We start from the raw sequence: 12,852 nt of genomic DNA on the forward strand, positions 1-12,852 counted from the left end.
ACCAGGAGGGAGAATCACGCAGCCAGCCTTGGCAAGCCAACTCTCCGCGAAGCCATTCCCGTCGGTTTTTCCCTCGAAAAGTGAGGCCAACACGTGACTCAGCGTATTGGCCAAAGGTTTGTTTCAGGGTAGCCTTTATTCGACACTAGGTTATTCGGCTTCTCTGTCGTGGCTCTATCTGCATAACGGGAACACTAAAGCCTACCGCGCGCTCTGACGTGATGATCACGGCTTGGGCCGATCGACTCGCTTGGCTTCAACGGTGCTAAAAACGCCCGGGATTTGGCACACGCTAAGTGTAAATGTAATGAGGAGGGAAGACAACCGATGGTCCTTAAGGGTTACGGACTGGATTCCAAGGGAAGGGAAGCGTAGCAGGGGGCGGCAGAAAGTTAGGTGGGAGGATGAGATTAAAAAAGTTTGCAGGGACGACATGGCCACAATTAGCACATGGCCGGGGTAGTTGGAGAAGTATGGGAGAGGCCTTTGCCCTGCAGTGGGCGTAGCCAGGCTGATGGCGGTGATGAAGTATAAGCGAAAGCGTCTGCATACCCAACTGTGATTTCTGGGCAGCAGCTGGACGTCCTGGGGGCCGATCTCGGCGAAGTTGCCGAATCCTGTCGATGAGGCGCCTGGACCGCCCTGCGGTAGATGAGAACCACTGAGTCAGACACTACACGTTGATGGATCAATGGCAGCTTAACGTCCCAAGGCAGCTATGTGGCTATGAGAGGCGCCGTATGTATAGTTGAGGGCTCCGGATTTTAGACATCTTTGTTTTAGTGTCGATTAGCGTTTCTTTTTTCGCCTGCTTCCCCCCACTTAGCTGTTTGAATCGTGTTTCTAGCCTCTTTATCCCGCCGTTCTTTTTAATAGCAAGAGAGACATGGAAAGCTTCGGTATAATGGTCGGTATGTAACCCGATATGCTGTATCCAGTCGGCCTACAGCGGCGAGAATTTGGGGTGGCGCCCTCTCGTGAGTGACGTCACGGCCAGGAGACCGCTCGCTCCGGCTCGCTCGGCTGCCGCGCGCGCTCTTTCCTTTCGTGTATGCTTCGAGCACACTAAGATAATTTACACCCTTAAAAGTGAAATAGGGTGTACATGTATTACTAACACCCTAAAGGTGTGAGTTATATACACATTTACACCCTTTTTCACTTTTAAGGGTGTAAATTATCTTACAGTGTATGGGTGGCTCAAGCCGTACTTATTAAAGGATATGTCGGCTTCTTTCTGCCGCCATACCTGAACCACGGTTCCTTCTTGAAAAGCGCGTGAGTCGAGAAAATTGAATGTCAATTTTGTACAATCATATATGTGACTGCACTGTTCATTGTAAAACTGAGAGTATACTCATTCTATCCAACTTATTATGCTATATTTTGCCTTGCTATATTTTGCCTATTTGTTTTCTTTTTTTCGCAATTTTCAATGCTATGTTGTAGGTCCGAGATCTTTGTCATTTGCTAGTTTAGACCGCTTTATCCTCTCAAGCGCGCGGTGTTCTGTGAAAACTGAACTGGTATAAAGCGTTGATTGATTGATTGATTGATTGATTGATTGATTGATTGATTGATTGATTGATTGATTGATTGGTTGATTTGGCATCAGTCAAACGACCTACGTTTGTACTTTGTACATTGCAGATACTTATAGTTCGTCATTATTATAGGTCGAGTAGACAGGGTATTCGCGTATACCCACCCACTCGAGAGGCTTCGTGATAATTGTTGGCATTGGAGCGTTTATAGAGACATCATTAGTCTAAACACGTCAAGGTGTGTTAATAAATTCGCGAAACACGCATTCACGGGCGTCAGTCAACGAAAACACGTCGCTGCTTCTAGTCAAAGCAGAGTTTTTATACGTTCCGTTTTTCTTCGTTCCTTGTAAATACTTCGTGCTCCTTTTTTCGTGTACCCGCCTTCTACGATGTGTGCGTCGTACTTAGGCCATGTCCTGCGAACTCTCGCGTTGCAGAGTCTAGTAATAGCGGCTGCACATGAGGGGTTTTTGTAAACATGCGCCCATGCAGGAAACGAACTCGCTTCAACGCCGTGTTAGCCAAACAAATTAACTCCGAACAAAGTAACTTTCAAGGTTCGCCAACGGGGGGGGGGGGGGGGGCGTAATTGCTTCACCTTTTCCGAGGTAGGGGGCGCTGCTTGCGCGGGCGTGACGCAACCTACGCGCAGCGTTAGCAACGCCCAGCGATCGCAGTTCATGTGTGTGTGTGTTTTTCTTAGCGTGAGTTGCGCGCGTACGCGCTTTCGGCGCCATGTCGTCGCGCGCTTGAAACAACTGCGCGTATCAAGTCTCGGAGCTGCGGCGGCGTCAGCTGCTGCCTGCCAGCTAATCCGCCTTGAGCCTTCGCCGACGACGTGACTCCATTACACGGCCGCTCGGACACCTTAATCCAAAGGCACGAGCAGACGCCTTTTGTTTTTCTTCGAGCCGCATGGCGTGGCCGTCTGCTTCTTCTTTTAAGCCGTCTGCTACGTACCGACCCACCCGCGCAGACGATGCTGGCGAACTCCGTCTGCTGCCACAGCTCATACAAAAATAGTAGCAGATTTTTGCGAGAAATTTAGAAGACATGGGCAGTTTTTCTTTTTTTTTTCTTTTTTAAGGCTGGAAAAAGAGGCATTTTAAACGGAGTTCAAGTTTGCCGGCATAGGTTCGGCGCCTATTGTAATTTCTACAACGTGCCATCTTCGAAGAATAATTCGAAGAAGTAACACAATTACATGGCGTACAGTGAATCTCGAACCCTCTAACTATAGAACTACTGCCTCCTTCTAGCCTTCGAACCAGTTTTGGAAGGGTCTCGAATGACATGTGGTATGTACCGGAAGTCTCAAGTGTTCAGTGTGTTTTGGACATGGTGTTGGACTACGCTTCAGCCTTAAACGTGAAAAATAAATAGCCACATATCGCCATAGTGGATCCTGCGCGCAGTAAAGATTGACGAGTTTTACCAGTTATCTATTGTAAGATAAGCGGATTTCATAGAAAATATAGTAAGTAGAAAAGGTATCGTTCGAAAAAAAAAGTACTAGGTATTTCGTAATCGCTTTTCTGGAACACGTCAAAAATTCATTAGATTCTGAAGCTTTATCACTGAATCACGGAAATTTATAAAAAATTGGTAGACCTGTAGGTAAATCAGTAACTGTAGCAACACTGCTCTGGCACCAAGGTAGCTTGTAACTGGATAGATCGCGTTGCTTTGTTCGTCTGCACTTCCGCAAACTTTACGAAATTGCGCATTGTGACACGTTTGTCGCGTAACATCATAGATCCCCATTAATTGTCTGAAGCAATTTTTTTAGGAACGTATATAGCCATATGTTTTAGACTGCCCATACAATTGTCAGATATATATATATATATATATATATATATATATATATATATATATATCATTGTATAAACAGCTTTTTATCTCTTTGTGAACAACTTAGCCCCCCTTACGCAATACTGAAAAGTGATACGTTGGACTCCGTGGGGCTAAGCATAAGCTTGGGCGATGGGCTGACATGGAAAGTTACGTACACACGCATGCACCGTATGCGGATACATGCGCGGGCACAAACTTTGAGCTGCACAAGATACGTGGAAACCCGATACCTCTCTCTTTTTTTTTCTTCTTATGTCCCCTTTCTTTGTTTTTTGTTCATCACCCGTACCCCGTTCCGATGGAGACACGAAGGAAGCAGTTTTTTATTTTTTTCTCCGTCGCACGCCTCGCCCTCACTGACAAACATCTCATCAGGTTACCGATCAATAATTTATGCCGGCGCAAGGGTCGGTCATGCGAGATGATGGTGTCTAGATTTGGAGGCCATCCTCGCTCCGGGCAGATTTATATCTCTATAAATATATACCATATCACGCGGAGTTCGGTTGCTAACAGCTTGTGTGCTGTGATTTGGCGTCCGAAAAAAACTGTATCTTGCTGTATAAGCCCTGCTGCGGCGACGTCTGCTTGCCGTTTGCGACAGCAGACGATACGGGTGCGTACAGACGTGCACGGACGGGATCTCGCTCTACGCCATCTTCTGCTCACGTCTGCTGTTTTGCTGCAGCAGACGAATCTCTTGCATGCAAAAACAGCGTTCTGACACGTATGCCCCTGCGACCGATGTTACGAGAAACGCCCGAATTTCCATTAGAAAGCTCATCGCTCGATGTACCGGAGTTTAGAGAAACACGTTCCGTGAGGCGAGGTAGTAAGGTACGCGAGCTATAACGCGTGCACGTTCGCATTTCAGGTCCTGATCGACATCATTGCTCGAAAACAAATTTTGTGCTTTCCTCAAATATTGCAGACGCGCGTCCGCCTTCATAGCTGATTGGTTTGAAGCCCTCGTTCGCAAAGATGTAGCTTCCACCGTGTTGCATAATTCTTGGTGGGGCAACGGTTAGAGAGAAAAAAAGTGCCGAACAAATGATTTTATTTCTTTCTTCGACTGGGGGCAAGCAGCGTTGTTAAAGGGACATTGAAGGCAAATACTCTGTCAAGCTGAAGTGATAGATTAGTGCCCGAGAATCTCTAAGGCGTCAATATTATCCCGAACAGGGCCTTAATAATCGAGAAATTGAGGTAAATGCAGGACATGACTAGAGACTCCTCCCTCGGGACATTCAAGCACTTGCCCGATGACGAAAGCACTCGGCACTTAAATTCTTTCACCACTACTCAACTATTAGTTGCAAAAAAACAACCTTGTATTGTACTATAAGATGGAATAAAATGATACTTGTCCAGTTCTATTTTCATTTTTAGAAAAAAGAACTCATTGAAATCGTCGCTGACAACGACGCGTGCGGTCGCAAGGTTTCGTTTTCGCTCGACTCCGCGCCGCCCACGCTTTCGCGTTCCAGTAGTTTTGTTATCGCGTAGTGCTGCGCTGCTTTTGCTGGCTCGTGAAATTCGCGCAAACTGCAAGTGGCAGAGAATTCAACTTCCACGTGATGTCGCGGGATGCCAGAACGGTCGACGCCATTCGACCAAAAAGCAGCTGCAGCGACGAATCCACTTTGGCTCGGTCTTGGCTCGGTACCGCCATCTGTCGGCCGTCGGTGTACTCACCGACGGCAGCAAACGGTGGTGATGGCGTATGCAACGTCACCAGTCCCCCGGTTGGGTGGCGGTAGATTCGACTTTCGAAAAACAGATGTAGTTTTCTCTTAAACCAAGTCTTTTCCTGGCACAAAACAATCATTACGAGGTTTATAGAATGGTATTTAAACACTCCACGTCGACTTAGTATTTGCCTTTAGTGTCCCTCGCTGTTAACGCAGATTATAGGGTAGATGGATGTTGCGTCAGTGAAGCATCCATTTTTCGCAGTTGCGATAGTTGCCGTGAGGTGTATAGTGTTTTAGATAACTATGCTATAGGCGAATCCTGCGACTGAATTCAGTCCGCAGGGGAGCGTTTCTGGCAAGCGTGACGTCAGAAGTATGCGGTGGTACTGCCGTCACTTTCGGCACCACACACACACACACACACACACACACACACACACACACACACACACACACACACACACACACGCACACACACACACGTATATATATATATATATATATATATATATATATATATATATATATATATATATATATATATATATATATATATATATGTATATATATATAAAGGAGCTGCGCGCATTAAACGACGCGCGCACGAATTAGCGCATGATATGCAATTCGTTCCAGCAAAGCTGTCAAGTTTGAAGTCTTCGAAGCAGCTTATCGTTCGCCTCCTGGCGTTCAATTCTTGACACTCGTTGAGCCGAACGACAGCAAAACAAAACATTGCGAGTAAGTTCCTGCAAGAAACCGTGGAACTACGCTCACTTCATTGGCTCGTATCTTATTCTAGGCCTATGGTGCTACATTTTCTCGTATCATATGTTTTAACAGGCGTCTAGTTTTACAACCTTTTTGCACTTTGACGACTCGCGCACATCGCTTTGAGAGACCGGCGTTTCTGAAAACTGAAAACACTCGCCTGACCATTAGTCCTGAAGATTAGGCAGTAAGTCTGATTAACAGACCTCGCGTGAGTGCACTCGCTCTCACAGCTTCCCGCTGGGTCACTCGTCTGGTCGTCTGCTTGCTGTACCAGTAAAGTAGGCTTCATAAATGCGCGGACTTCTGCTCCCTCCTCTTTGCCGTCTGCGACATGGACTTGGACCCGAAGATGGCGGCTGTCAGGTCAAGACGGCAAAGTTTACCCACGGGCAACCTTTACTGGCGTGAAATGCCTCGAGGAATAACGCGAACACGCTGGTGAGTGCTTTCGCAAGTTTTCCGTTGAAAATTGCTCGAAGTCTGCGGCTATGGATGGCGGTTTCGCATCTTCGCGTTCAGGAGGTGTGAGGTGCAGAAATGAACAAAAGTTTGCTCCTCGACTTCAGCACCTCGCGTTCTGTATCCTATGACCTCGCATTGCGAATTGTAGCGTCGTGTGTCATTCCCTGAGTGGCAGTAGATGCGTATTGTATACATTCGCATAGCGTTTTATGTAGCTGCATTGCGGTGTACACAATTGCGTTGCTTTCACCATGACTCCGCCGATACAAGTAGCAAGAATGTCGTGAAGACAGGCGAACGCTATTTTTCTTTCCTTTCTCCGTGATGAATACAAACGGGTCTTCCATTCCCGACGCGATCTTCGGGCTGAGGAAGCACGATGATTTATACTCGTAAACATGATGACGCTACGAAAGCTGAGGAGTGTGTACCTTTAACTGCAATCGCGGTCGAAATGCACGCAATACATCCACGCGAGTCTTCTGCAAGTTTTGACACTTTGTCTGGAAAGTAAACCCGTGCCAGATAAAATGTAATTCCGTCTCTACCGACGCCTTGCCTTGAAATAGCTTCAAATCGCACTCTTCTCGATGCCAATGAATGGATGATTTGACGCACGGACTGAGACAATGGCGTGCGACAGTTCTCTGACTGATAAGGGCGGTGACAGAAGGAGTTCGTATCGGCTCATATCTTCGGGGGGACGCTTTTAATTCGGAGCCCGTGGGCGAAAAAGAGAAAACAGTTGCCAACGCGATTGCTGCATTGTTCGCTTGGATCTTACGACTGAATACCTCTTCGGCACGTGGAGGTTTCGTGCGATTACTGCATCGAAGTGCAATCGTCACGTGAGCCGGTCTTTTTTTCATTCATTTAAACCATGCTGGTATAGCCTCGCACTGAGCCTGAGCAGTAAAACAATTTCACTTTTCCGAGCACGAGCCTAGAGCTCTTTCTTTCACAGAAAGATAAATAAAGCATTGAATTGAATTAAACCACCCACTTGAGCCTGTGGGCATCGTTCTGCACACATGTTCATTCATTCATTGATTCATTCATTCATTTCGAATAGGTGTTCCTGCGACATACACAGGCAGATTTTATTCGCGACAGCAAGTTATACTTGATGCTTGTTGAAGCCTTCTGGTGTGTCATATGTGCCTCAGAGATGCAGCAAAATTTTACTTCTAGTCACATTTAGCTTTTGCGTTGGTTGGTGTAACCCTGTCGGAATCATCTTGTGTATATATCGCGCAAAAAAGATTGAGGATAATAAAAAAAAAAGTGCCCGCCGTGGTTGCTCAGTGGCTTTGGCATTGCGCTGTTAAGCACGACGTCGCGGGATCGAATCCCGGCCACGGCGGCCGCATTTCGATGGGGGCGAAGTGCAAAAACAACCGTGTACTTAAGATTTAGGCGCGCGTTAAAAAAACCCCAGGTGGTCAAAATCAATCCGGAGTCTCCCACTACGGCGTGCTTCATAATCAGATCGTCGTTTTGGCACGCAAAACCCCATAATTTTTCTTTTAACGATATAAGAAAGGCGGGGGAAAAAGAAAGAAAGCAAACGTGTAAACCGAAATCTCGGAGGCAGTAGCCTTTTGACAGTGTGCACGCTAGATGGCGGCGCAATCAACGCTGCGACGCAGCAAACGCAGGGGCTTAACCAAAAAGCGCGTGGTATTTGCACCTTGCTAGTGCAAGCTCGTCAATCGTGCAGCTGAAACGACGACTGACGGACAACTGTGCGTGCGGTCATTATACAGATCCAACGCACACGCTGTAGTCTGTGCATAATGCGAAGCTTTTGTGAAGCGGTTAATTAAACGTTAATTTAAATGTAAGCGGTTAATTAAATCCAATGCCATGGAACAGCACGTGATGCGTACAAGTGTCTTCTTTATTGCTGCTCTATGCAAGGTTTATTGTCATCCCGTATACTAACGCGCACTCAGAGGTCGACGCAGTGACGTCGCATGCGGTGCTTGGTGTTTATCGCTGGAACAATGATGAGAACAGGTGTGTGCCGAGATAAGTACGGCGCGCATGACTGTGATACGGTGGACTGTTGTTCGTCCCCCCCCCCTCCCCCCCCATTTCACTTCTGCGTCTTTGGCCTAACGGAAAATGGCGCGTGCTACGTGACATGAAGCAAACACTCCGATCGCCTGGCTCAAAGAGCTACGTTTTTTATGCGTTGGAACGACACAAATAAAAAGAAAAACTGCGGCCAAGTGGATAGGTTGTGATCACGCTGTTGAGCCGGTGATACTGGGGTTCGATCTCACCGTCGGAGGCGTAATTAATTTATTAATGCCGAAGCATTGTATATATATATATATATATATATATATATATATATATATATATATATATATATATATATAGAGAGAGAGAGAGAGAGAGAGAGAGAGAGAGAGAGAGAGAGAGAAAAGTCGGCGTTGTAGGAAACGACTGGTCAAAGATCATCATCATCAGTGACCTCATCAGCGTCCTGTACGACGTCAGTAGAAATACATAAATAAAGTTAGCAAAAGTGCAAGGTGTCTTAAGCTGGAGTAAAGTGAGTTAAGGTGAAGTGAGTGAAGGTGAATTAAATTGGATTAAGGCAGATTAAGGTTGGTTCAAATCAGAGTAAGGTGAATTAAGGTTGGTACAAACTACAGCAAAGTTAATTAAGGCCGGTACAAATTACGGCGAGGTGGATTAAAGTAGAGTTGTGGAGGACACACGACAATGCGTACGGCGTCACGTATCAGGGACGTAACCAATTCATCATAGAAGTCGTAACGCCTTCGCATTCAGATCGCGTAAGGATAAGCCACTGTCATTTTCTTCTTTCCTCTGCAAGAGCTATTCGACAAGACAGCCCAGCAGCAGCAGTAGCCGCGGTCAACAAAGTCCGGGCTGGTTCCCGAGGAAGGCTTCGCTTTAAACAGTTAAAGCCCAGTCAGCCATTGCCAGAAACGTCCGAGTGGTTTGTACAGTCAACCGCAAAAGTTTACGCGACGCAGGATCTGCCGAGAAGCTAAATTCTCTCGAAGCGTGGTCACACAGCCTCGAATTAAATTTTCCAGCATGTATGATGGTAGCCTTCGCCGCCTACAGAGTGATTCATTAAATACGAAGTGTCATTCCTTAACAGTGCAGGAATTCACATTTGAAAAAGAAACCGCATCCCGCAAACTTAAAAAAATAAAGTGGGGTTTTACGTGCCAAAACCACTTTCTGATTATGAGGCACGCCGTAGTGGAGGGCTCCGGAAATTTCGACCACCTGGGGTTCTTTAACGTGCACCCAAATCTAAGCACACGGGTGTTTTCGCATTTCGCCCCCATCGAAATGTGGCCGCCGTGGCCGGGATTCGATCCCGCGACCTCGTGCTCAGCGTCCCAACACCATAGCCACTGAGCAACCACGGCGGATCGCAAACTTTTGCTGCTGACTGTACGTCAGCTGCTAGTCAGCGACACCGCGCGCAGGAGACCAGAACATGTCGCAAGTCTTCGCAATTTCAGGCGAATGCACGATATCTGCTAACTGCATTTGATTCCAATGGTGCCCGATAGGAACCATCACGTGCCTCTCTCTCTCTCTCTCGCTCTCTCTCTGTGTGTGTGTTTGTGATAGGCGTTCGTGCGTGTAAACAAAGAGCCGATAGTGGACTTGCACGGGATTACCGAGCAACGCGGCGATGTGTGTGTCTGCCGAAGCGCGGGAAACACGAGATCTCCCGCGGAGTCTCCACCGCGCGATAACGGTCTTCACAATGCACGCTCGCATGCGACGGGATCCCGCGCTGCGACCGAAGCGATAAGACGCGCGAGCTTGCATGCCTATTTCGCATACGAGACGATACGCCACTTCTCGGAGCGATGTCCTCGCGAAGTCTACAACGTTGGAGACGGCCGCGGTGGAAGGGAGTGGCGTTGAACACGGCGTGCGTCCGGGGTTACAGTGTACTAGAATAGAATGACCGCGGTACAGTGTACTATTCTAGTACACTGTACTAGTATGCGGTACTAGTACACTAGTGCGGTACTAGTACACTAGTGCGGTACTAGTACACTGTACTAGTACGCTGTACAGTGTACTATTCTAGTACACTGTACCGCGGTCATTGCGGGAGAGCGGCGTGTACACGCCTCCGAAGTGCTACGGTCACGTGGTCGTTGTTGAACGGAAACTCTTGCGGGACCGTTCAAATGTTACATTATTGGAAATACATATACGAGTGGCAGGAAATGTTCGAAACAGCTTGCCGCAGGTGAGGAACGATCCCAGGGCCCGGGATCGTTGCCCAACTGTGGCAAGCTGTTTTTTTCATCCACTTTCATTTCCATTAGTTCATCGTTTCTTTATTTCGTTTATTAGACACAAGTAATTTCCCCTGTGTTGTTCTCGGTGTGAGTATTTGTTGGCTTCTTGAGATATGACTAATAAAAATTCGGGCCCCTCGGTTAGCCCCCTTCTCGTTCTTCCTTAGTCTGTCGTTTTTCAAATAATTTACATATGAATATATGCTCAGTGGAAGGCATGCAGCGCACTTATTCTAATAGCGTGCTTCTAGGATCTTTAGTTGATGCAACCGGGTACCATTCTTGTTCCCCCCTTTCCTTTTTGGTGGGGGGAGGGGAGGGAAGGGTGCGCGCCATAGAGTTTCTCACTATAACACCTAGAGGTAAATCTGGCGCCACTGTTTATGGGAGCTTCTTAAGGGGCGCTGTGCCGTCATGGGAATGACGGTATATGCGTCTGCGAGACTTGTGTTGGCTGGCGTTGTAAGAGGCTTCGTCTAAAACGTGGATATTGCTACACAAATAACGCCTTTTAAAGTCAAATCTTCATAAAATGTTTCCATTCACGTAATCTTTATTGCATCTTTACTCACCTACAATGCATGGCGAGGGGAAGAAAAGCAAGAACAGACGACAAACTGTTTCGAAGCGAGCGCAAATCTTGTCGTCTGTCCTCCAACTTTAGCGGCCCGCTGAGACTTGTATGCGTATCATATAATTGTACATGCAATAACAAGTTCTCATAGTTAAACAAAACATGTTTTTTGTGTAATAATGAAGCTAAAACAGCTTTTTACGTGCAGTTTTACTAGTGAATGAATCACTGTGACAGACGGAACGGTGCTTGCCTGGTTCTCCGAGAACGATGCCAATCCGCGAAGTCACAGTATACCGGCATTCCGATACATGGATGGATGGATGCTATGAGCGTCCCCTTTGGAACGGGGCAGTGGGTTGCGCCACCAAGCTCTTGCTACTATGCTGCCTAATGTCCTACCTAGGTTAACCAATGAAAAAAAAAAACACTATGGACTACCACGTCCAAATTTTCTGATCCCCTATTGCGAACTGTGCTTTTGTACGTCTCCGTCTTTTGTCGTTTCCCTACTTTTCTTCCACTAATCCTCCAATCGCCTCTTACTAATGTCTATTGCGGACCTGTTTGCTTTACTACTGCTCCCGCTGAACCCAAGGGCTTCAAGGAGGCCAGCGGTGCCTAAATCGACCGCTGGATAGACGTCTTCCCATTCTCAGCGCAGCAGCGCCAGATTTCCTTCTGGGTAATATAGTGAGAAACTCTACGATGCGCGCAGACGGCATACATACCTGTAGCCAGATGATCAGTGGCGCCGCCTGGTAGTCGGGCTGGTCGGCGAACATGAGCCACCAGAACATGTAGGCGTGTTCCCGCACCTTGACGTAGCTCCACGACTCGCGCGTTTCGGCCAGGCATCCCGTCGGTCCCTGCGAGTGGCTGCCGAAGACCACTGCGGGTCGAGAAACGGCAAATAAAGTGTACGGTCGGAATTGCGAATTTGACGGAGTCGTCGGGGGAGTGGTCAAACTTTCGCAGAACAATAAATGAAAAAAAAAAATGCGGGATTGCCTCGGTTTATACCCTGGCGGGGAGGCGCAAGTGCAAAAAATAGTTCCACATCAAGGGAAATTGGAATCGTTCACTTGTTTATTTCTGGCCACGGAGAGCGCAATTTTACAGAAACAGCGGAATGATGCTTGATTTAATTAGCATATTAATTAACTTCTAATTGGCTTGTTCAAGTATCCGCTGCTAGAACTTCACTCTAGCATAGGCATGCAAACTTGCCGGAATTTTGAGCTGGAGGAAAGAAAAACGGCGTTTTCCCTGTTTTATTTTTCAGGAAATTTTGAGAAATTTTGAAACTCTACCAAAAACAGCTGGTATTTATTATTCAGACAATAAAAAATAATTATCCTTAAGTACACGCGATCTTACGAAAGAATGCTAATCTGATAACTGAGGAAAAACGTCACTCTCGCTGGACGAACTCGCATTAGAATCAGTCGGTGCTGCTTCCACATTCAAATTCGACTGTACGTGGACGAGTTATCGAACGCGTTTACACGTGCAGCACTGCAGCCTCGAAGCTATATATGTCAAGCTGCTGATTAGTGCAACCACCTTGATGACAGTTCCACGTGATTCGCGTACAGTCACAGACGCCGAAACGGTAGGGCTGG

General features: G+C 47.0%; 1 protein-coding gene and 1 long non-coding RNA gene across 3 annotated transcripts in view; one reads left to right on the forward strand and one right to left on the reverse strand.

The window, feature by feature from the left end:
* The window catches only part of LOC139049102 (retinoid-inducible serine carboxypeptidase-like), a 39,404-nt gene that overhangs the window by 23,763 nt on the left and 2,789 nt on the right, over nucleotides 1-12,852 (reverse strand). Inside the window, exons 2-3 of the mRNA XM_070524318.1 lie at nucleotides 11,959-12,119; nucleotides 553-642 (exon numbers count right to left, since the gene is read on the reverse strand). Coding sequence (XP_070380419.1) covers nucleotides 553-642; nucleotides 11,959-12,119 — 251 coding nt within the window. The remainder of the gene's footprint in view (nucleotides 1-552; nucleotides 643-11,958; nucleotides 12,120-12,852) is intronic.
* LOC139049109 (uncharacterized) overlaps nucleotides 1-12,852 on the forward strand; it is a 335,411-nt gene that overhangs the window by 16,149 nt on the left and 306,410 nt on the right. The gene's annotated exons all lie outside the window — the stretch shown is intronic.

The sequence above is a fragment of the Dermacentor albipictus genome, chromosome 8 (assembly GCF_038994185.2).
Source record: "Dermacentor albipictus isolate Rhodes 1998 colony chromosome 8, USDA_Dalb.pri_finalv2, whole genome shotgun sequence".
NCBI classification, from domain to species: domain Eukaryota; kingdom Metazoa; phylum Arthropoda; class Arachnida; order Ixodida; family Ixodidae; genus Dermacentor; species Dermacentor albipictus.